At 44.6% G+C, this 25,074-nt stretch overlaps 1 protein-coding gene across 7 annotated transcripts in view; it reads right to left on the minus strand.

Annotated features, from left to right (window-relative positions):
- Positions 1-8,860: 8,860 nt before the first annotated feature.
- The window catches only part of ARHGAP32 (Rho GTPase activating protein 32), a 267,370-nt gene continuing 251,156 nt past the window's right edge, over positions 8,861-25,074 (minus strand). For all 7 annotated transcript variants that reach the window (XM_067751560.1, XM_067751559.1, XM_067751558.1 and 4 more), the window contains 5 exons: positions 24,058-24,203; positions 20,429-20,500; positions 17,716-18,591; positions 16,057-17,030; positions 8,861-14,788 (listed from right to left, as the gene is read on the minus strand). In XM_067751560.1, the coding sequence (XP_067607661.1) occupies positions 12,536-14,788; positions 16,057-17,030; positions 17,716-18,591; positions 20,429-20,500; positions 24,058-24,203 (4,321 nt within the window). In that variant the 3' untranslated portion in view covers positions 8,861-12,535. The remainder of the gene's footprint in view (positions 14,789-16,056; positions 17,031-17,715; positions 18,592-20,428; positions 20,501-24,057; positions 24,204-25,074) is intronic.

The following is a 25,074-nucleotide window of genomic DNA, read 5'->3' on the forward strand; positions in this document are numbered from 1 at the left end:
GGTTGCAGCAGCCGTTCAGAATGCAGTCCAGTGCTACCGTGTCATCTATGATGAGAAAAAAGAACTACTTTTCCCCCAGACATCACTGGATCATTTTTTCAAGAGGGTAGATAGAATTGAATCCAGCAAGGAACCAGAACCTGTGCCATCAGTGTCAGGCGTGAGTGAAACTGCAGCTTGTCCTCCGTCTCCTATTGCTGACGATCCTTCAGCTCTACTGTCTCCCACCTCCTCTCCCTCCTCCAGTCAGTAACTCTTCTTGCCTGTTCACTCGATGCCAGACCCTGGATGTCAGCTGTTGGACTGTACTACTGTACTTTTCAAGGTATGTACTGTAAGATTAAAAACGTTTTCTTTATGTTTTTGTGTTTGCTTTTTATGTGTTATTTGTGTGAAAAGTATTATAAACCTATTACAGTATAGTACTGTATAGCCTATTGTGTTAGTTGGGTACCTAGGCTAACTTTGTTGGACTTACAAACAAATTGGACTTACGAATGTGCTCTCGGAACGGAACTTGTTTGTATGTAGGGGACTTACTGTGCAGAAAAGTTGTTACAGATGACAGCTAATTATGATAATGGTTATAAATTTATATGCCAGCCTGAAAACATTCCACTCTTTGGAGCTATTGGACTAAGGCTCACGTTCTGCTAGACGCACAACCACCTCTTACTTATTTGGTACATCACGCTCTTCAGAGCACTTTCTCAGATAATGAGGGGCTTCATCAGTCCCTCACTGCTTCTGAGGTTGTCCTGATGGCGATCACTCTCCCCATTTTACAGACAAGGCAATGGTGGCTTCAAGAGATGGAGTAACTTAGCAAAGTCCCATGGCTTGTCCCCTCAAATTTGGTGTGAAATCAGGTGGGGATAAATAAGGTGGTCACATTGTTATTACTAAAGCAGCTGTGGCCAAACCCAAAAATTCCTGACACCCAGTCCAGACCATATTCAACCAGACATGTTTCCTAAAAAGTGTTCAGAAGAAATATTCTGTGAACAAACGCTCTACAATCCAACACCAAATACTCCTTCTGAGAGGTTTTCATGTACACGTGCCATGTGGATCTCCAAGAAATGCTGCAGTCAAAACACCAAACACCTATTTAATCCATTATTTTCCAAACCTTGGGACCATGTGGTCTTTGTGGGCTGGGGAGACTCCCATTTACAGTGACGACCGTGAAACATAACTTGTGACACTGCGCTGGTGCCAGGGGAGCCCTGGCCAAGCAGGGAAGTGGTGGGCAGAGCTGCCTGGTTCCAGAACAGAGCCTGGGGGAGGCGACGGCTCTGCTCTGGGAACGATGGCATCTAAATCACGGATGACACGGATTCTTCCGAGGAGTTCCTTTTAAAAATAAAAGTCCTGTGGATATATGTATTATATACATATAGCTGATTCACTTTGCTGTATACCTGAAACTGACACAACATTGTAAATCAACTATACTCCAATAAGAATTTTTTTAAATTAATTAATTTAAAAAACAAGTTCTCTGGCCATCAAAGAGACAATTCATTTAGTGGTGCATAGAAATCTATATTCTAAAAAACCTCTGCAGATAAATAAATAAAATAAAAAAGTTCTGCACGGAATTCTGATGTGCGTCCACATCAGAGTTTGGAAACTCTGCTGGGGCTCAAAAGCCCTGTCTGGACTTAACATGTGAAAATGGAGAAGCTAGTCTCTAAATGTTTATGCCATTTCCTAAAAATAGCAATAAACAGTATTCGAGAATTGAAAACCATGAAATCATCCTTAGAAATCACGGAGTCTCCTAATGAAAGCAACCCCTCACTAGCGTTCTTGGGCGGATGGCGTTTTTATCCCAGTGCTGTGTGTCACAGCTCCAATCTTACCCTCCTGTTATCAGTACTGGCTCCTCGCATCAGCTCCGAGCCTCTGCGGCCGGGTCCGTGCCCTTGAAGTGCCCGGACTTGTGGTAGTGGATGAGAAGAGAGGAGGGAGAAAGCAGCCTACGGAGCATCTGGGGGCCCCCAGCCGCCCTGATCCACACACAGGACGCTTGCGAGGAACGAGCGTGTCACTAGCGCCATCTGGCGGCTTCTTCAAAACCCCGCTCTCCAGGCAGCAGGAAGATCAGGTTTTGGCATCTGGAGACGCCCGTGGTTACAAAGGCAACCCTTCCGCGCAGGGCTGAGCATGGGCAAAATAAGTTTTCTAAAGTTCTTCTTTCCATGACCCCTTTCTTTCTTAAAATGAGTTATTTATTTATTCGTTCATTCAACAAACCTGTTTGCATATGTTCCGTGTGTCCCCTGCTCGTAGGGCTTACAAACTAGTTAAGAGATGCAGACAATTAGTAGACAATAAATACAAACCATTTCTGAATAATAAGTGCTATTTAGAGAATTGCAACCAGAAGGCTGATGACTGAGATTCCTGGATCACCACCCCGTGACCTCCTCACCAACCAATCAGAGGGAGGTCATACACCCTGCAGAGCTCCCCATAAATTTTGCCCATAAAAACTCTTCCCTGAAAACCATCGGAGAGTTTGAGCTTTCTGAGCACGAGCCACCCTTTCTCCTTGCCTGGTCCTGCAAAAAACCTTTCTCTGCTCCAAACTGATGTTTCGGTTTGTTTGGCCTCACTGTGCATCAGGCACACAAACTTGGGTTTGACAACATTCATACACTTCCTGGAATACTCATATTAGGGTAGCAAAAACTTTTTCAAGTCCAACATTGGCTGCTTTTGACTAGAAGCTATTCCTACGTGTTCTAGGTTTATTTAAGAGTTAAGATAGTCTTTGGCACCCTAATCATCATAAACTCTGGTAGGAAGAGAACCATTTCCCCCCATTAATCAGTATAAAACACTTGCTAAGTGGCATTGAGAGGAGCACCAAGAAAAAGGGTGGTTCCTACATCAGGAGGGGCCAGGCAACAGTGAAATCCAGAGCCAGGGCAGCTCCTTTCAGAGAGTTCCGGGGGGCCAGCGACTTTAACCTGTAGGGTCCAAGTAACATCAGTGAGATGGTTTCCTATACTTTCTATCCCCTTTAAGCTCCTGTAACTTAGAGAAGTGGGTCACTCAGGGGCTAACCTATTTATGTTTCTGGAGGCTCTCATCCCTTGGTACATAGGTTACTCTGTATGTTTGTTGAAAACGATTCAAGCCTTGATTTTTCCAAAGTTGCCGTGGCCTTGAGGAAAAGGGTTCGTTACATCTTCTCAGGCCCACACTCTAAAATGCTTTGTAGGGTGGATGTGAAAGTGGGAGGGAACTCTTTCCTGGACACTTAGAACATCTCCATTCCTCTCTTCCAAGTAACTCCCCTTCACTACCTTGCAAGCGATTTTCAAATCTGATCTCCTTTAAAAAAGATTTTCTGACGAATGCTGGCAGCATCTAGTGACTGGCAGTTGAATCTGAAATAACTTAAGCTAACTTGCTTTCCTTTGGGGGCCATCAAGCAACACCACTAGTCCAAACGTTCTTGTAACGCATGAAAGCAAAGCAAACGAGGTTGGGTCCATTCTTGCCGCTGAGGAGAGCTAACCGGTTATCTTCCACTGTCCAGACTAAGGGTTCTGAGCTCACATGTTGCACTGCATTACCGTGGAGGACAGGCACCCATCGGTCATTCGTTCAATAGGCGTCGAGGCACATATTCTGCTACAGCACTCTTTACGGCGCGAGAATATCATAGTGAACGAAGTCCTTGTCCTCTCGGAGTGCACGTTCTAGAGGAGACATGGATGTACATCTATAGCATAGGAAAGCAGAGGAAGTGGATTGACAGCAGTAAGAGATGCTATTTGAGATGGGGGGGGGGTCAAGGGGAGTCTTTTCTAAGGTGGTGACACTTGGGCAAAGATTTAAAGTGAGGGAGCAAGACAGGTGAACACTGGGACCTGAGCGTGCAGGGGAGGGACGTGCGTGCGAAGGTGAGACGAGGGGACGCGGCCCGTCTACGGAGGAACAGGAGCTGCGTGAGGCCACAGTGATGGAGCGGGTGAGGGGTGGGCAGAGGGCTGTTTGACACTAACAGCCTTCACAGAGCACCTCCGCACAGCAAGCCTTCCTCCGTTTGTCGGGACTGAGCGAGGTACACCGGCTCCTTACCTCCTGAGGCTTTTCTCCAACCAGTAACCGGAACCTTGTGGGTGCAGGGCCAGCTTCTTGCCGCCGTCGCAGGTGGGCTGAGAGCCAAGCGGTGTGCAGAGCGCCGAGCTACCCGCTGCTCTGGGATGGCCTCCTTCCAGGCGTGCGGCGGCCTCGCGGGGTCTGGGCGCAGGCGGGGCCTGGAGACCAGCTCTGGTCCAGCCGTGCGCGGGAGCCCCTGCCTCCCCTCGGGGCCGCCTTCCAACTCCTCGTCCAGGACCCTCCAGCCGCCGCCCCAGGAACACGCGTCTCAGACGAGGCGGCTCAAGGGGGGCAGCCGGCCGCCGCATAGAAGACTGTTCCCGGGAGAGTCACCCGACCTGCAGCAGACTTGGCTTGAGCAGAAAGTGCACCGTTTTTGTGTGAAGGTACTGAGGTGTGGGTGACGTCACCACAGCATGAGCCTAGCCGAGCCCGATGCGGGGGTGAGTTCCCTGCAAGCTCACAGTCCGGTGTCTTGGCCGGTCCAGGGTTAGGGTGTTCGTGACCTCTGAAGACCCGCTTTGGGCGGTCAGCACAGAAGTGATAAAAGGGCAGCCTCCGAGTCAGAGAGCTGGGGCCTGAATCCCCCAAACCTCAGAGGAATGAGCTCGGGCGCATCACTGAAACTTTCTGGGCCTCAGTCTCTTTATCTGTCAAGTGGTATACAAGTAAAAAGGCTACTTCACATAACTGTTGGAAGGCCGAGTTGGTATTAATACATGTAAACACCTAGAAGAGCCTGGCATATGGTAATGGACCAATAAATTGTTGGCGCGACAGTTACCATCACTTCAGTCACTACACTCTCTCCTCTGAATAAGCATTTTCCTTCCACGGATCTTGAATCAAGAAAAAGGGTCGTGTGTTTAAGAATAATGGAAAGACCCTTATAACTGACCCTAAGGTTTCCTTTTCAAAAATGGGGAGACAAAGTCATCTCGCTTTAGCCACTCTTGTGTAAAGCACGCTGTCTGTCTCCCGCTGTGATTCTTCTGCGGCAAGTCTGAGCGCGGCTCCTGTTCCTGCCACCGTGTGCTTTAACCAGCCCGCGAGCCGCTGGGGCCATGCAATGAAGCGAGGCCTGCTGACAGCTGCTCCGTTAGTGGAGAAGGCACCACTCCCTGGGGTCGTAAGACCACTTCCCTGAGCTGCAGTTATGAGTCAATGGAATGGGACGGAGAGAACCCTGCTCTAGCACAGGACGGACGTAGCGTCATCAGTGGTCGTAACCGGGGCGGTCTACATAAAGGTGTCCGCGAAACAACTGCCAAGGATCTTCAGAAAGCACAGGCTTTCTCCACTGCCAGTCCCACTCCAAGTCTCACTCTGAAGTTTCCTTTTAACCACTAAATTACATCTTGCGTCTCCACTGGTCAAGATTCTCTTCCTGCAAGATATATGTCAACGATCTGAAACCTTCCAGTTTTTCAGAAAAGTTGACCCAACTGATTAAATTCTTAATGATACAATTGTAGAAGCATAACATAACTTTCCCTTAACTGCTTTGTGGTCTTGCACCATCTCACAATACAAAGCCTGGATAACTTTCATTGGGTACTTGCTCTTTTGTTAAGCCCTTTAGGAACACGTATTATCTAATTTAGTCCTCAGAGCAACCTCAAGGGGTAGGTAATATTATTATTATTCCCATTTTAGAGATGAGGAAGCCACGGCTTAGTATGAGTTTTAGAAATAGTTTTAGAAGGACTTAGTAGTTCAGTTAAGGATTTTAGAACTAGTAGCAGTTGGGATTCAATTACCCAACCTTAAAGGCTGCTTTTATTAGAGCATAAACTCGTGTCAGGAGAGCCTGGGTCTGGATCTCAGCTCCCTCACTCTTTACCAGCTGTACGACAGTGGGTGAAGAGTTGAACCTCTGTGGGCCTTGGCTTCATCTATAAACCGATGAGGAACAAATGAGTTAACAGATGTACAAGGCTTACAGCACTGACTAGCACTGTATATAGTAAGCAGTGTCACCATTGGCTGTTAAAAACATTTCTATACCATTGCCCACAACTGATGAAATACATGAAACTAAAAAGTCAAATAAGCTAATTATGTGCTGGTAGTTCCTGTAAAAGTTTTGGTGCGAAAGCAGATCACTTGGTTCTAAGAGTTATTTGTTTCCCCTGAATATAGTATTTGAGTTGGCTGTCTGAATAGCAATATGCGTGAACTACACTTCCTGACCAGCCTGAATGGCTCACACCCAAGACTTGACTATGTAAGTATATAATGGGAGTTAATGACGGTCATGAGCATCTTACCAGCTTTAGAAAATGTTAAATTGTTTTCTATATTGCTTGTCAGCCCAATTACACCTATGTGTCATTGCTATAAATAATTGAATCTGGGCTTAATATGTAATCACCGGGAACAGAGAAATTAATGATACACTTCTGTTCTAGCCATCAGTAAAGTGACGGGGAGCCAAGGTGCAAATGCGAAAAAGTGGCAAAGCTCTATAAACTGGAACCGGTATTCCCTCTGCGAGAAGCCTATTACAGCTGCTGTTTAGTTATTTCTCAACCACCTGTACCAGAATCACACAGTGGTTGATAAAACTGTAGATTCCTGAGTCCAGTCCCAGACCTACTGAATCAGACTGTCCAGCGGTTGCTCAAGGAATCTTACGTTTAATTGGCTATCCAGGTGCTGTATATGGATTCTAAAGTTTGAGAACTTCTTGCCCAGTTTGAAACATGAACAAGTGGCTGAGAATTTTCAGGATGTTTTGCAAAATGTTTTTAGATTTAAAGAAAAAGGGCACTAATTGAATGACTTGATGACAGCTGAAGCTGTATGTGCCTGGCACTCTTTTCTCTCTTCCCACTGGAGTTCACGGTGGAGCTGGATGTCTTCTGTGGGCCAGCATTCCTCTATGGGGAGTTATTCACATGGAAAATGCCAGTCTGTCTAATCATGTAGCTTTCTCACAAAATGTCAAATGCAGGGAGAACTCTTAAGAGTTTTTGTTTTATTCTCCCTTCTAAGCATCTTATATAATCATCTCACCTTCTGAAACTCGGCTATCCAAGCACCTTGTTAGGAGAAAAGAATCACAGGCTCCAAGTAATGAAAAACAGGTGACACAAAGTCCCAATCTTTCAGGGCCCCAGTTCAGAATTCGTTCTGCTCACCAGTTTGACAAGCTTATTTATTTTGAATGGTTATTTAGAGGAAGAGAAAGTTTTACAGGTACCACGTAGACAGCAGCAGGCAGTGACAGCAGAAAGAAAAGGAGGATATAGGAAATTAAAAAAAAAAAACTGCAAGAACATAATAGGACAGTGGTGGTAGAGCATTTGGTATAGAAGCGAACACTTTTTATCTCAGTGTGTCCCAACAGTATCACTGTCTTGTGGTATAGTGATCCAGAGATGTAAATGGTGAATCGTTAGGGATACTGACAGCAAAGTTTGTGGTTTGAAATATATTCTGGAAATACTTTAATTAAAATATTTAAAATAAAAATTAAACCTTACAATTTTCTTTTTAAGAGGTACACTCTCAATTATGTGAGAAACATAGCAATTAAAATGTCTTATTTCGGTGGATGCAGGTGCCCCAAGTTTTAATGTAACAGGGAGTCAGTATCACTTTAAAGTGTGCCTTTTCCCACAGGACCATGAACGACTAAAATCCCAAACACCACCAATGTATTCATCACTGATTCCTCAGTGACAAATAAATATACATTTTTAAGAGGTAGGTACTGTATTTTCATCAGTATGAAGGAAATTTGGTAATGAAATACTTGGTATTGAGAATTTAAGAAAATTAAGTAGAAGACCCAGTGGCGATGTCATACATGTCTTTAATCCCATCTGAGCAGTTTCCGTGGGAACACATGTTCAGGCTGGGAGTGTTTATTGAAAGCAGATGTTATATCTTGCTTCCGGTCTGGAGTGTGGTACACAGATATATAAAAGATGGCTGGCACGCCAGGGTCATCTGTACTAAACGGGCAACTTCCCTTTTACTGGCAAAAAGGGACAAGCCCTAATATTTTAGGATGAAGAATAATTTGTAATTTATCATTCCTAGTAGGAAAACTAGGATTCCAATAGCTTAATATTGAAGTGTTTTGTTTTTTTTCCTTCAGAAAGTCCTGGTTGATATGAAGTATTTCTTTTGAGAAGAACGTTGGCACAGGAAGGCGTCTGGGCCCCCATCAGGCAGGTGGGTTACTGGAAGCAGCTGTCACATTTGAATGCTTTATCTTTATCCACAAACCACCTGGCCACAGGTGACTGAGTGTAGGAGTTGATTCTTTTCTGGTCATTTCACTCTGCAAAGTACACAGGATGTCCAAGATGCTGTGTGGGAATCTTTAGAAATATGGTTGTTATTCAGAGCCCCCTTCTGGGGAACCCTAAGAAGCCAATTCAGCCTCCTGGAAACCGCAAGCTTGGGAGCCAGGCGGCAGCCCAGTGCACAGATGCCTGAGGGCAGCCCTACATGCAGCAAGTCTGCCCAGACCCTCCAGTGCAGGACAAGGTTTCTGCAGTTCTAAAGGTGCTATCTTACCTGGTGAAAATTCGGCCAGGCAGCATACTGTGACAGATAAAAACAGGAGACATTAAATCGCTTCCCTCAAATAAAATAATATTCCTTTTGGTATAATAGTCTGTGTCATACAAATGCTAATCTTTTGGTCTGAATACCCCCTATTACCCCATCTATTTTGTTATAATTCATATTAGGTTAAAAAGGAAACACATACACAAGGAAGTCTGTTTTAACCTGAAATAATTTTGTTGATATCTGAATTGCTGTCAGTGGGACATTTGCTTTAAACCACAAGGTATCTCCATCTGGGTTATCAGAGTACAAAATCCCTTCTCTCCCCCCACCCCCATCCAAAACAAACAAAGAAACAAACAAATAAAACCCCAAACCCACAACTCAGCTTCAAATAACTTTTGAAGAAATGAGACTCTAAATATTTACATATGGGTCAAGAAATAAATCACAAACTATTTACAAAAATACACAAGCTTATATGCATTAACAATTTACACCAGTTCACAAAAATATTAAAACATAAAAAAACACTATATAAATTAAAGAACTCAGAAGTATGATCTAAGACTTCCTAGGATGCTTCTCTCATGCAGGTGATGGTTGAAAAATCAGATTTTGCTACCTTGGAATCTAAACTGTAAAACAACCATTTTTATTCTTTGAACACTAACAGCACTAATCGAAAAAGGAAAAAAGACCCTCTGTGCACACTGACATTAGCTTGCACACAAATATACCATTCCTGACATTTCCGTCACACATAGTACTAAAAATCACATGCCTCTAACCATTTGGAATTAACTTTCTGACATCCTTTTGCTTTCATTATTACTTCTTACACACACTGCTCAGACGATACTTTGCCAACATATTGAATGGGTGACTGACAGGGCTGGGAACAGATATATGGACTTTGCAGGCTCCTTTTTTAAACTAAAGGGCAAATTTCAAATTTACACTGTATATGTCTACTGCTGCTTCAGATGTGGTGATAGCCTATTCTTCTATGCCCACTCACATTAATGGTCCCTCTTCTTTACAGGATTAGTCCTAGAATATTTCAACCTGACCCTTTTAGAAAATGCTTTGCCATTATAAAAATGTGCAGGCCCTATCCTGGGACCATCCCCACGGACTTGCATGTTTGGAAGGAAACTGACTACAGGAAGCGGTAAGGCTCAGATGAAATTTACTGAAAGAAGATGGCATCTCCGGGGCTGTTAGCAAAGTCTCTGGCCAGACATCCAGGGAATATTTATTTCAATCAAACAAAGCTGTGGTATCAGAATTTTGCCAAAAAGGATAAAATCTGGAGACATGGCTGTGAAAATACCAACAGAATTAAATTCTGGGTTTAATGCATACGGCAGGTCCACATTCTCATCGTAATATGCTCCATGTCAAAACAGTTACTCAGTCTGTGCAGTCACACACAAGGTGAATTATACTGAGGTAACCGGGTCACAGTGACCTGCCGTCTACCCACAATATGAGGAAGGGAAGGATACTGGCAAAGTCCTTCAAATAACTGAACCCAGAGTTAAGGCTGTACCTAAACCAAGTGCAGCAACTGTAGATTTTACCTAAAGTTTGTGTTTCACACTTATACCAGGAATTTGAGTCGTTATTCTGTATTCAAAATATTAACCTGACATTTCTAAACCCATAGCACTTTAATAAAGTAACCCCCTTCAAGAATTAACCTTAGTATTTATAAAAGAGACCTTAGTTTCAGGAGTAAATAATGTGTGTGACAAACCCACAAATGTTAGAACTGGACACCTTCAGCCACATCCTTCTAGGCTCTCAGTTCCTAAAGCCATCTGTATCTCCGGGTCACACCAGCTTCGCTTCCTAGTCTCCCTGCTGTTGGTGAGAGCTTACAGGGCTTATATTATCTCAAGGGGACAATGGATTGCCTACTGGCAAAAAGATGGCTGTGGCTGAAAAAATATTAGTGCTGCATATTCACCAAAGAGCAAATTCCTGCACAGAGCCCTTGATGTGTGTGTGTGCTAAATGGAAGTATCCTATCAGGTTCCCTAACACTGTGACTATATACCAGGTGGGTCTGCACTTTTCATCTAGAGGTCTGAATTTCTGCAGACCTTTTCCATAAGTTTAGGATTTCTACCATGATCTTTATTGAATCTCTCTGACCAATTCTGGAGGAACGAAAAAAAACCTTACAGCATATTTCCACATATAGATAAATGTGTTGCTCTTAAAACTTTATTTTTTTCTAAATATAAACCCTTAAAATGCAATCACATGATATTTTAGATTAAAAAAAACTGGCATGAATCCTAATCTTTATACAATTTCACAGCAATAATAGCAGCATGAATTTAGCCTCTTAAAAGATTTTTCTTTGCTCTAAATAAAAGTTAATCCCAAGTTTTAAAAAGCCAGAGCAGCAACCATCCAGTAAATGGAATGAAATTCTCCTAGTATCTTCTACAAACTGAGCATTTAAAACATGAGAATGTATAAAAATCAAGTATTATAAAGAGCTATGGAATGACATGACAATCTCAACTCATTTTATAAATACAGGACTGCCTTCTAGTCTGGCATACGTGGTGAGGTGGGTTGAGAAAATGGAATGCAACTTTCAAAAGAAAGCCCTGGGTATGAACATGTTTAACATGTCTCCAGCGTTGTAAGGACTATACCTGAAATGCTGGTGTGGATGGCAATTACAGTAAGACTGTGATCGCACGAGGACAGAGGGAAGAAACAGTACGTTCATTCCTCAGGGTGTAAACGGTCACTGCCCAGAATTCCAGCAGGTGAAACGGGCTGTGCTAAGTGGTTATTGCAGGAACGCTCAGTTTACTAACAGATAACCTGTAGCTACTTTAAGAATTCCCAGGACACCTGGTTTAGAAACAAATTAACATGTAAATTTGTAATCATGATAAATTATGTGTTTATCCAGTCAAACCATGCTGTTTTTTTTTTTTAAATGAAAAACAAACGTTGCTTTAGGAAAACAAATGGTGTGAAATATTTCACTAGGATCACAATTTACCAAATATTACTGAGAATAAAAAAAAAGAACTGAAGGAGGCAGCAGCTTAGAATCACTGATGTCGTTTTCTGGTACTAACAAAGGTCACTGATTTCCAGCTAAGAAGGTTCTTTAATTCTAGCTTACAAATTCCTCTGCAGTGAGAGGCGTCTGCCCGCTGCACTGCGAGGAGCAGCTATGGAAGGGTGTGACAAGCACAGTTCAGCCTGGATCTAAGTGGTCTGACATTTTGTGATGGTTATTAAATACTTAAAGTCTTAATTCCTTTTATTTTGTTGTAATTTTCTAAATGTCCAATAGACTTATGTGAAGGATCAAGGAGAAGTTTTTCTCCACTCTAATATAACACACAGCCCCTTCTAAGACAGGGGGGATGAAGTTAGAAAAACAGGTATCCCTCTAGGCAAGACATGGCTACTGGGAAAGCAAGTGGGAACAGACAGGACACACAAAGACCTTCAGGGAAGTGGGCATCAGGCTCTGAAGGACACAGAAAATGCTAGGAAGGACGAAGTCAAACTCAAATTCAGTTAAAGGCAGTCCTCAGGCTCTTACAAATCAGCCCTTATATATGGCAAGTATGGTCTGTAACAAATTTCTTTATGAGATTTTCAACACAGTGCTGTACAATCTTTCAGATCTTTAAATGACAAAAATGACAGTTTGTAGATGGAAGAGGTGGTGATGAAGCAGGGAAGGGGGAAAAAGATGGTGATTTATTTTTCTTCTTATTTTTTAAATGTGGTCGGGGGTTCTGTAGCCTTTTTTTTTTTTTTTTTTTGGTTACTGAAAAAAATAGAACAGTCCACTGTCCAGCAGAGGCTGCTTCAACTCTATTGCTCCCAGGGCTCATTCCGCATGGACCTGTGTCTCAGAATGCTGCAAGGACAGCTCTGTGGGCAGGAAGGCGCCCTGCCCCAGAGCTGTAGCGTATGTCCTGTTCTGTGGGTGGGGAAAGCTGGGTGGCACATACGTGCCCATCGCCGCTGCTCCGAAGCCTCCTCGCTGGTGCTGGGGCGGGGAGTGGTAGCCCTCCAGGTTATCGTACTGGGGCCCGACAGTCCCACTGCCCTGGCGCCTGCCGTGTGTTTGGTACTGGTACAGCACGCCGGGGTCCCTCTCCACGTTCTGGGTATGGTGGAGCTTCAGGCTGTGACTCCGCTCTGGCTTAGGGGGTGGGACTGCTGACTGCGCGAGGTGTCCCCCCTCCTTGCAGCAGTCTCTGGAGTGTTTCTCTGGGGCTGCAATCTGCCTAGCCCGAGGCCTCTCCAGCTCCTTGGGGAGCCTCACCTCTTTGTGGTTCAGTCTTAGAGACTCCTGCCCTGATGGAATATATTTCCCTCCAGAGTTATGGTAGCTGACTGGCTCAGAAGTGTCTGGGATCCCTTTGGGCCCATAATCTAACTGGCCGGCTCCCTGTGGGTAAGGTGGCCCGTTTTTTGATTCACACAGTTGCCTATGGCTTGCTTCCTGATGTGCCCTGTGCTCAGGGAGACTACAACCCATGTCATGCAGCTTCCTGTTCCTGAGGCTACTTTGCTTCTGAGGGAGGGTCGGCTTCTCTGACTGCCCACTGCCGTGTCCTCCATGGTGGTGCGCTCTGTCGAACTCTGGCTCCAGATGCTTCCTATAGAGGCGGTCATCTCCCTCGGGACTGAGGGCCTTGGCTGGGTGCCGCCCCTCCTTTCCTTCTGCCACCGAGAGAAGTCCAGTTTTCCCAGGATCTGATTTACTCCGCAGGTGGATGACATAGATCCCACCCAAGTCATCTTGCACCACGGGGGTCATGTTGTCATACTGGGACATAACAGGCCCTTTCACCTTCTGCCGCGCACGGCTCTCCCTCCGGATGGACTGCAGGCGGTATTTTTCCATGTCCTCAAAATCCCATGAGGTGTAAGTGTGCTTTACCTCGGCGACTGGAGGCATGTTGACTACACTGTGGTCATTAGCAGAGAAAGAGCCAGTCACGTTGGCCCGGGGACGTGAAGGCAAAGCAGCGTAGCTGTACACGTTCTTTCCTTGCAGCCTAGGATTGTAGAAAGCAAAGTCGCGGTTGGGCAGGCGGTGAAGGGGCCTCAACTGCACTGTGCTGTAGGCATCCACGTCACACAGGGCCCCGTCTGGGCTGTAATAGGAACCAGAACTGGAATAGGGGCTGTAGCGGTAGTGCACCCGGCCATTCTCAAAGTAAGGCTGGAGCTGAGTCACGTGATAGTCTGAGCGGGCCTGGGAGGACTGATATGGCTTATACTGGTACAGGGGTCTTGGGCAGTAGGCTGGTTCATCATCTGGGGGCACCTCTGTCCTCGAAATGGGGACAGAGCGAATCATGGACGACGGAGGGGTGTGGAGAGACTGCACCCTGCGGATGGTGGGGTACAGGGGCATTTCTTCGGAGTAGCAACTGCCCCTAACGGAGGAGCTCAGAGAGGACACGTATTCGGCCCGGCTGCATGGCTTCGGGTGGTGTCCAGACACGTTTCTTCCCGGGGCCACGTACGTGTTGTACCGAGGACCCACGGAGGCTGGCGGCTCGGATCTGGAGCCGTACGCTTGGTGCTGCTCCACTTTGCCGTGATGCGGGGGGACGCTCTGGGGGCGGTGCTGGCAGCTTGCAGTCATACTGAAATGCAAACAGTTTTCTGGACCAAAGGGATCAGTGGTGACATCAGGCCTAGCAAAGGTGGAATATGCAGTTTTCTGAGAGGCATGCTTGGCTTGTGGGACAGGGACTGGTAAAGGCAAAACGTCCTCCACGGAGGCTGAGGAAGTCGTGACAAAGGTGTGGTGCCCAGAGCTGCTGGACGTGTCTGGGCAGCTGGAGTGGATGGCAGCGGCGATTTTATTCTCCATGGTCCTGGTGGGGGGCCCCGGGGTAGGGAAGCCACAGGAGGAGTGCACGGGGACAGGCTCGCCGCGCAGGTGCAGTGGGGGGGCCCTGGCAACTTCCCGCACCTTTTCGGGAAGGCTGGGCTGGGGAGCGGGCGCAGAGGCGGGACACTGCGCGGTGGCCCCACCGTCGCCGGCCAGGACAGGCGTGGGGTCACCCAGGGCTCTGGGTTCAGGCGGCCTCTCTGGAGCCAGAACTACTCCTTGAACCTATTGAAAGATGATAACATTATGAGTTTGTTTTTTCTGCTCCCCTCTATGGAATCAAACGCTATTAAATTCACAACTCACAAGTTGAGGCCATTTGGGCAGCAGCTTGAAATTTCCCAAGCTGTGCGGATACACTGGACAGGACAGAGACCGACCTGTCCCCACTGCCACGAAAAGAAGGCCTGTGTGGCCATCTGGTGTAGCAGCCATCCCATCTTTGGAGAGCTGTTCTCATTTACGATAGGTTTTCAACGTGAGATGAGGTGGCCCATGACACTATCTTATTGTGCGGACCAAACAGAAGTTTAGCCAAATAACCACCAGGCTTAAAAACATACACCCTGTCTATCTATGTAGCTCAGTCTCAACACCAAGAACATTCTGTTAAACAAGAAGCATTGGTTCTACCTGGAGAGGTTTTTAAAGTGACTCACGGCTGCCCAGTGGACAGTTTTTAGCCCCCAGTCCAGGGAAGGACAGAAAGGGACTCGTCTAGGTGGCATCCAACAGTCCCTGTCTCTCCCTCCCTCCTTGTGCTCCAGCCGGTCTGTGGCAGCAGAAGCCAAACGTGGTCCTCACTGCAGGGCTGCAAACATGCTCCCCTTGAGAAGCAGCCACTAGAAAGAGCATCCCGCACAGAAGACTAGATATGAAGTCCTTTTAGTTCAAGGTGACCACAAAAACCCTTATCATTCTGCGTGTAACATTCTCTCATCAAAACAGGTGCTTAACTGTAGAACAATCTGCTGGTTAATGTTGAGAAAATAACAAGTCCTAAGACACTGTCATCTCTGATATTGCTAAAAAGTCTGTAAGGCAGAAAGTCTTTCAAATGTCCTGAGAATACAGCACTTTGGTAGTGCAGATGTGAGTAACTGGCAGAGGTGGTTGGACGACTTGCCCAGAGCCACAATGAATCAGTGATGGAGCTGGGAAAACGCTGCAACCCTGACACCTAAGGCCCAGCTTGACTCGTTTGTTCACAATCTCTTCGTATCTCTATGAAGAAACTACCTACATGCTTAGGAACTAAAGGGAGCAGGTATCGTTAAACTAGAGCCATCGAGTAACCACTCCTTTTTCAGAGGAAAACCAGCATCACAATAAAGGCAGATCCCAACCTCAACTGGGAAATGTTTCACGGAAACCTGCCACAGGACTTAAAGGCAGATGTCAGATCTCACTCAAGGTAACAACACACCCTGCTGGAGAGTGACATACCTTCGGAAAAATACACATTTCATCTCACTGACTTCCCCCCTTCTTACCTTGTGGGCGTTGTTTAGTCCTATACTGGCTGCGGCTTGTACCTGCCCCAGGACTGGGAGCTGCTCTGAGGGTCTCTGGGAAGGAGGCGGGGGGAGGGGACGATTAGTTCTGTGACCGCGCTGGAGGGTGGCAGCGGTGAACCCTGCTGCGCTGGGCTGTTCGACCACATCCCAGTTGGCTTCCCTGGCGCTCAAGTCAGCTGCTGCTGGAGCAGTGGTCATGTAAGCCATGGGGACTGTGCTGGTATTCTCTTCAGGGGACCCAGAAGGAGGGTAGATTTTGTCCCTAGGCAAATTAGAAGGTGCGGGAGCTCTGTCTGCAAGTTCTGAAGGGTGAAGGGGCTTATCCACACTTGCACCAAGATAAGAAGGAGGCTGGTCTCCACTGTAGAAACGAAGCTGATCCTGGCCCACAAAGGAGACAGTCGGCATACTGGTCTTCACAGACTGGTCTTCAGGGAAACGTATGTGATCATCAGACTCAGAATCTATTAAGGGAACTGAAGTGACTCTGGCCTTTCCTGGGTCCCCAGATAAATAGATTCGAGGCGGCTGACTGCCTGGTATGTCTGCTGGGTGTCGTTGCTCCCCAGATTCAGCGGCGCTGGAATGGGTATAAACCTCAGTAGCTGCCGTATCCGGTGCTGGCTGGTCACAGGTTCCGGAGGCCTTGGTCTGGAGGTGGAACTGCTCAGCTGGCCTATCGGTTTGGAAATAGGCTTTATCTAAGGTAGCACTAGAGCAGGCAGTAGGCAGTTTCTCTTCAGTCGCAGCCACTGCTGTGTCTCCATAATGTGTACAAGCAGCCTGGGAAGCGCCCGGTCTCTTCAATGACTGGGTCGAGGCTTGCTGTGCAGACTCAGCTAAGGCCAGCGCCAACAGGCGGGCGGCATTTTTCGGAGGCGGTGGTGGTGGGATAAGAGAGACTGAACTTACAGGAACGGAATCCTGAGGGGGGTCATGGGTATCTGCTCCTGGTGGGAAATTGGGAAAAAAAATGAAAGTGAAAAGGTAGCTTGTGTTATCCTATACGGAAAGCCAAACACTCCCCATTTCATCACTAAAAAAATGGGTGCCTTCCATATTTCAAAATGGCAATCCACGATCTTCTATCCCACATGCAAATGCTGTAGAAAACACATCTGGTTCAGAAGGAAAACTAAAACAAAAGAGTGTTTAAGATTGCACTCTCCTCTTGGATTGCCACAGAGACGGGGGTGAAGCAGGTCCCTCACTGGCTCAGAAAAGATTGCTTAAAAAACAAGCTTCAAGGGCTTGCAGATTGTCGCTAAGAATAGTTTTTAGATTGGACGGTGTAGGCTGGCTGGTTAACTTGTAAGGCTATAATTTAGGTATTTTATCAGAAGAGAAAACAGAATCAAGAGCTACGAAGTTGTGCAAAAATTATCCAGGAATTCTGACTGTCCAAGGAGATAAGGGGACTTTATGAAGGTTTGAAGCAGGACCACTGGCCCTTTGGGGGATTTTCTGTTTGATTGATTTTAATTTAGGGCTTTGAGCCATCAGCACCACCTAGAAAAACATTCTGTTTGATTAAAGGCTAGCTGTGGAGTAAACTTCTCTTAAAAGGCACAGTTGGCACACGGGGTTGAAGATCCCTCTTAGCTTAAAGAAAGAATGGAGGAAAACAAATGGTACCTGTCTGAGTCTGTCCAGAAGGTACAGCCTTACTCTGACTGCTTGAGGCAGGCTCCTCCTTCCCTGGCGGGTCTGCGTCTGCAGCAGCCACCTGGTCCAGGGGCTGGACTTCAGACTCACACCCTTCCTGGGCCTCTCTCTCGTTTGCTTTTATCTTTACTACCTGGGTGGGGGATCTATTTATGACATCACTTTCTTCGCCACTTTTGTTCCAAGCTGGAGAAGGTGCGTTCTGGGCTGCTGTGTTTGCGACGGTACCGATGACTTCTGACACCCGAGCGGGAAGGGTCACTGAAATTGGCTCAGATATGTTCAGAGAGGGGGATTTGCTTAATTTCCGTCCAATCTTTGGAGAGAAAGCATAGACGACCTTTTCAGTGAACGAGGCTGGCTTAGATGATTTCTCTTCAGTTGGGCTCAAGTCCAGGGTAAAGAATGGACTCAGTTTCTCCTGAAGAGGTGAGACAGGTTCAGAACTTGCAGTGCTTCCTGGAGTCTGAGACTGGCTACCACCTGCTTCTGTGTCCTTTCTGTTGGTACCCTGTTTATCCTTGGAGTATCCCAATGAGTCTAAAAAGGAAGCCCCGCTCTCCAGACATTCTGATTCGGCCTTAGGAGGACTGCACTGAAATGACATCGGATCAAAATCCAGGCTGGCTACCCCGATGTCTGGTGGGCTCAGATCAACATCCTCAGCTGACTGAGGAGACACGAGAGCCGGAATGTGCAGCAGCCCTACTTCCTCCTCACTCCCATTGTTGTGAGGCAGATTATCGTAGGAATTACAGCGGTTCCCCAGCATCTCTCCATTAAAAGAGGCACTCAGGGCATCACTGCTAGATCTGGGTCTTCTGGGTCGGAACAGCTTGGAATCACCTGGTAAAAATGGATACAATATCAGAGTATGAATGTCATAGGATACACGGTGCCGTGAGAAATCATCTACTCAGTACAGCAGAAACATACCATATAGAGTAAGAAAACATAATTGTCTCTTGGGGCACACAGATGGAACTCCCAAAGCAAATGCTAAGTAACAAACACATTTGATACAATCAGAGGAAGAATGCATTTGATGGTTTCAATAGGAAAAGGACTCAAAACTCTTAGATTCTATTACTAGCCCAACACTGACTCTTGTGACTTTGCCCAAGTTTTTCATTTCTTTTTGTCTGATTTTATCACTGACCTCACACATGATTTGTGAGGTAGAACTAACCACTTTAAATGGTACTTTGGATACACAACAGCAAAAAGGGTTTTCTGTTTGTTTTTCTGAGGAAAAATCCTCATACCCAAATTACTACAAAATTGAACTTCTCAAAAAAAAAAGTGTTTACATATATTTAGTAAAGGATTCCTTTCAAATACTTAAAAATAATTTTTTTTTTCTTTAACAAGAACAGGCTTTAAGTTTCTCAAGGAGAGGCCTTAAGAGTGGTAGAGTATTACCTGATTTTATGATACTGCTAAACGTCTAACTGGTAAAAGAAGTCCTCTATCTCGTTATTCTATTCCAATGATCAGAACTGTCATAGTGAAAATGTACTATAAAGAGGCACTGTCTTAACACAAACACATCCACTAATGTGTTGACCACTTATAAAATTAATCCCTACTCAAATATTATTTGCTGCTTAATACAAGCACCTACCCAGCCCACTGCATTGTTTTTGTGAACCATTCTCTTGACTTCAGTGAAATGCAAAATCTTGGAAAACCAGTAAGATGTCAGACACCCAACTGAAGTGAAATGCGAGGATTTGTTGAATCGCAAGCAGAGCCATTGGTCAGTGAGGACCTGGCAGTTAGAAGTTATAAATGAGGATGAGAAAGTTGACCAGAAGGAAGACACCCCAGGAAACATCAAAAGAGCACAATTTCAATACCAATGGATTAAGAAAAGTCCGTAGGAAATCAATGCAGCTCTTGATTACTTTTGCAACAAGTGCCTTTTTTTATCATACTGCTGCACAAGCCAAACACGACGTGGAGGATGTCCTATTTGCTAAACTACATGGTTTTGTCAAAAAAGTTCTACCTCCCTCCAAGTCAACATGGAAGTAATCTTTGTTCATTCTAAAAATTAGTACAGAGTTGCAACTATAACCCGACTTATCCTAAACGGAAGCTAAAAAGTTATTTTCAAAAGTTTTAAGTTTTGTTCTTCAAGTTGCAATCAAATCTTTTTGTACTATTTACCATAAAATTTTGGTCCCCATTTTAGGCAGATTCACTTTAAGTTGCCTTCTCCTGGTACTAATCATCCTCAGATAATGACGGCTGCCTCTAACCAAAGTGATGTATGAGATTTAACCTCAGGTTAAATTTGCAAGACAAAAGACTACTGGTCTAAACATCAAAACTGCTTAATTTTACACTTTGTAACAAACATTGTGCTCTCATTGTGAAATTTAAAGAAATACTATTAACACCATTTTCCACTGGGCCTTAATAAATATAAATGGTTAACTTAAAACATTCACCTATTTTTATGTAAATTGAATAGCAATCACGTCAAAAGTAAAGAAATTAAAGACTGTTACCATATTAAAACATCAATGGACAATGCTAAGTATCAATAGATACTAGTATTTTTAGGAAATCATAGTCTATAGCCTATTTATTAAGCATGTATTTATAAAATATACTTAATTGTGTGTCCTTTTATGAAATATATTCTAGAATAAAACAACTGATGCTTTAGTCTTACCATCGGCTGCGTGGAGAGAAGAGAGAGACTCCTCACTCTTAGCTGAGCGCAAGGTCCCTTCTGCCCTGCCACCTGAAGAGTCGAAACCAAACAGTGTCAGACTTTATTCACCGTTACATATGTACTGAAAGGGAACAGTGCTTTTCTGTGCATATATTTAACTTCCAAGAGTAATTATATTTTTGCAACCATATTCAATTTTGCATTGTATTTTATAATGTGTTGTACTGTTCTCAAATGGTTTCCTATGTGAAAAATCTTTTCTAAAGGATTATGGACTTGAGAATAGAGATGAGTTTTAAAACTTGCTTTTATATTTCCTAAAGATCAGTATGTCTTGAGATGATATCATACTGTTGCAGTGAAAATAGAAATGAGACTTTTCTGATAAACAAGAAAAATAAGCAACAATGAACAGGCTGGGGAAACAGCATAAACAGCCCTGAAAGAGTTAAGCAATCCTGGTTATTCTTTAGCTGTTACTACTAACAAATACTTGTAGCTAGACTTGTCCTTCACAAAGCTAATTTACTCTCTGGTTCCATATGAATTGTACCCTGCACCTGGCATTTACTCTCTGCTGCATTCTCTTGTAGCAAATCACCCCTTGTAGCTGTTTACATTTCAGAAAGAAGGTCGCAGGCTGATAACCCAGAGACGAACGGACCCAATTAACAGGCTGCCTGACGCCAGCAGTGACTGGTTTAAAATACTGGAAGAAGAAGAAGAATGCAAGACCTTCACCACTTTGATCCTATCACGTATCCTTGGGAGTTCCACCTATAAGAACCCCTGTAATTTCCCAGGACAGGGGGGCACAGCTCTTGAGGCACTAGCCTGCTGTGTCTTCCCTTCTGCCCGGCAGAAAAATAAAGCCATCTCTCTTCCTCCAAAATCTCTGTCTCCATATTTCTGTTCGGCATCGGTGCACAGGGAAGCCGGTATTTCAGCAACAAAGCTGGATTTAGGGTGAGCCCTAAATCCAATGACTGGTATCCTTTTAAGAAGAAAAGATGCAGAGAGACAGAGCAAAAGCCACGTGAAGATGGAGGCAGGACTGGAGTGGAACCACCGCAAGCCAAGGAATACCAGGTGTCCCCAGAAGCTGGAAGAGGCCAGGAAGGATTCTTTGGATCCTTCAGAGGGAACATGGCCCTGCTGACACCTTGATTTCAGTTTTTAGCCTCCAGAACTGTGAGGAAACAAATTCCTGTTGTTTTTATCCACTCCATATGTGGCAATTTGTTAGGGCAGCCCTAGGAAACTAACACAGGTCACTTAACTAATTACACATGTTGAATCTTATTTGTTAAACATCCTCAGCCTCTTTCAGCCTCTTGGCAGTGCTCAAGGCTGCTGACACTTCCTTGTAAGCCCTTCCTCCCTGACTTCCACTGCTGGCGCCCAGCTCCTGTTCCCTGCCTAGGCACCGTTTGTTCTCACTCTCCTTTCATGACAGCTCTGCCTTCTCCACCCTCTAAACGCTGCTTTTCTCCAGGACTCAGGCCCCAACTCGCTTCCCTCACTCAACGGGCTCTCCTTCGGCCATAGAATACATCCCTAGGGTTTTCACCCTTGGTTTGCTCATGACTTTCAAATCTGCATTTCTAGTTAGATTAAACCCCTTTATTGAATGCCAGATCCATACTACTAATCACCTCTTGGGCAGGTCCAACTCACTATGTCCAAAATTAACACATTATTTTTCTTCCCCAACATACTGTTCCCTACAGGCATAATGGCACCAACTCCCTTACCATTTAGTCAAAACCTGAAAATTATCTTTCTCGTTTTCCACCACCATTTGGTCACCCACCCTGTAGATTCAGCTTCCTGAACACTTCTCCGATCTATTTCCCACTCCCATGGCCACTGCTTATTCCAGACACTCATCTTTTCTTGCCTGCACAATTGTAAGTGTCTCCTGATTTACTGTCCAGCCTCCAGGTCTTGTCCTCTTCCCATATATTCCCTATGCTGTTGCCAAAGTCATCTTTCTTAAACCCAAACCCGATCATGTTATATACTGAAGGTGTAAGAGGGAAGAGACAAACCAGGACTACATGTTGGATCTGTTTCTTTCACTTTAACCTTTGCTCTCCACTGCTTTGGTTCACTAAAAGGATACTGTCTATACGTAATGGCCTGCCTCGGGGAACCCTGCTCCTCTGCCTGAAGGTTAAACCAAAGTGCCTTTGTTCAGGGAAACATCCGGACCCTGTCCACCTGGGGATGGCTGCAAGAAAGTAACACGTCCCCTCCCCGAGGCTGGCCATTCCAGGTGATATATGCAAAACTTAAGGCCTTTTTACTTTACTTCCTCATCTCCTCCCCCTCTCTGTGCTATACATAAAAGAAGCTGGCATCCAAACCCCCGATGAGATGGTTATTTTGAGACTTTAGTCTGCCATCTTCTCGGTCTGCGGCCGTATTCCTTGCCTCAATACCTCGTCTCTGATTTACTGGCCCGCTGTCATGCAGCAAGCAGAGGGAGCTTGGACTCCATAACAAAGCCATTCAATGACAACCGCCACCCCCCCACCCCCAGCCGGCCACAAGGAATGCAGGACAAAACCGAAACTCCAGCAAGCTTCCCGGGCCCCTAAGAACTGGAACCTCTTTGTGTACCATCCCACCAGCCACGTTCGTCATGGCTCCCTGTTCCACACACCAGCACACACTCTGCTCCCACTTCCTGAAATACCTTTCTCAGTCCCTTGTTGATCAGGTGAATCCCTACTTATCCTTCAGAACCCAAGTCAAGGTTCTCTTTCCTCTCCCCCCATGAACTGACAATTCTTGCCATAAATACCTCACATAAGCCTCTATTTCAATAGCTATGATTCTGCATGACATTTATTTTCTTACACATATGATGTCCCACATAAGACATGGAAGGCAGGGGTGGTGTCTTAATTTTCCTTCTATCTTCAGAAGCTGCTATCAAAATATCTAGCACATGCTTAGTACATGATTGCAAACTGAATGAACGATGAATTAAATGAACTGAATGTTATATTTCTAACATTACCCAAGAAGTAAGCACTACTTTCCTTCCTAGATTCAGAACCTGTTAATATCAGTAGATTTAAATGATTTTTAAAAGGGCAGTACTTTCAACAACACAGTAATAGATTTATCTATCCAATAAGATACTCTCATCAATGAATCATCTGGTAAAAAGATACCTTCTTTGGTTATAAGACTTATAAACTCTTAGAGGCATGTTGAAATACGATTTTGTCATTTTTAAAATCTACAGATATGTAGACTAGTAAGTTTAAATACCACAGCAGTTATTTTTTATTACCAACAATATACAAACTACATTACAAATATATTGTGAATTTTTAAACACATTTACACTACATATTATCTGTATAGTTTCCAAAGGAATTGGGAACTTCTGCACACTTACATATAATATGTATTTGGGGATAAAACACTGGTAAAAGAAGACAATTCACGTGTAACAACACAACTAGGACGTATCCTGTTGAAGCCTGTTATAACAATGTGGTGAGTTTGTGTCTGAGTTAGAGAAGAGCCGCATGACAGGCTGGGAAGCGTGGCCCTGCAGGCAAACTGCTCCCACAGCGCAGAGAGAAGGGAAGGTGTGACGCACTGACCTTTCAGAGCCATGGCTTTCATCTCTGAAGGCTCACTCTCATTACGCTGCAACTTTCGTTTAGAAACAGATGATGATTTCCCCAGGTTGAAAAAGGAACGCCAGCTGCCCACAGGAGACTTTTTCATTTTATTTTGAGGCCTCCTCCTATGAGAGAAAATAATCTGTATAAAGATACCCAAGGGGCTACCTTTCCTTATGGACAATGAATAAATGATGGAAAGAACCAAGCAGCCTGGAGAGGCCCAGCTGACACAGTAAACCTCCACCTTCCACAGAGCTCACTCCCCTCAGTGCGGCTGAGCTGTGCAGCTAAATAAAGCAGGAAATGAAAATTAAATCTATGAATTTTAATAGTAGTAACTAGTTTCACAAAGATAACTTTTATACAGATTTTCATATTTGGATCTAACCTCACAATCCATGAAATAAGTGAGAATACGACATATTTGGGAATAGAAAATATTAAAACTCCAAAAATAAAATGGAGTTGAAGAAAATGATTTTAGCTGTGAGGAAAGAGAATTAAGCCAAAAAAGAAGAAAAGTATTAAGAAAAATAACTAACATATATTGAATGCCAGGCACTATGCTAACTGTGTATGTAGTACCTCATTTAAGTTATATAAAACCATATGAGGTAGGTATTATTATTCTCATTTTACAACTGAGGAAATTAGGACACTAAGAAGTTGAAGTGACTTCCTTAATGTTGTAAAACTAGTAAATAATGCAGTCAGAGTTGGAACCCAGGTCTATCTGTATCCCAACATCGACACTCTTGATTACTATTCTATAAAGAGGTTTTTGAGAAAATTACAGAGGTATCATGTAAGTTCAAGAAACTGAAGATAAACTTAGAATGACAAAGATGTTCTAACTTACTATTGTCAGGACATTTTAACCAAGGGAAATGAAAGGAATTTAGAGAAGTATACTGACATGCGGAAATAAGTTCTCAACTTTCATTAGTACTATCCAAATCCACGGAGTTGAAGTTCTCACATTCCTATGTAATA

This window comes from Pseudorca crassidens, chromosome 9 (genome assembly GCF_039906515.1).
Source record: "Pseudorca crassidens isolate mPseCra1 chromosome 9, mPseCra1.hap1, whole genome shotgun sequence".
In the NCBI taxonomy this organism is placed as follows: Eukaryota; Metazoa; Chordata; class Mammalia; order Artiodactyla; family Delphinidae; genus Pseudorca; species Pseudorca crassidens.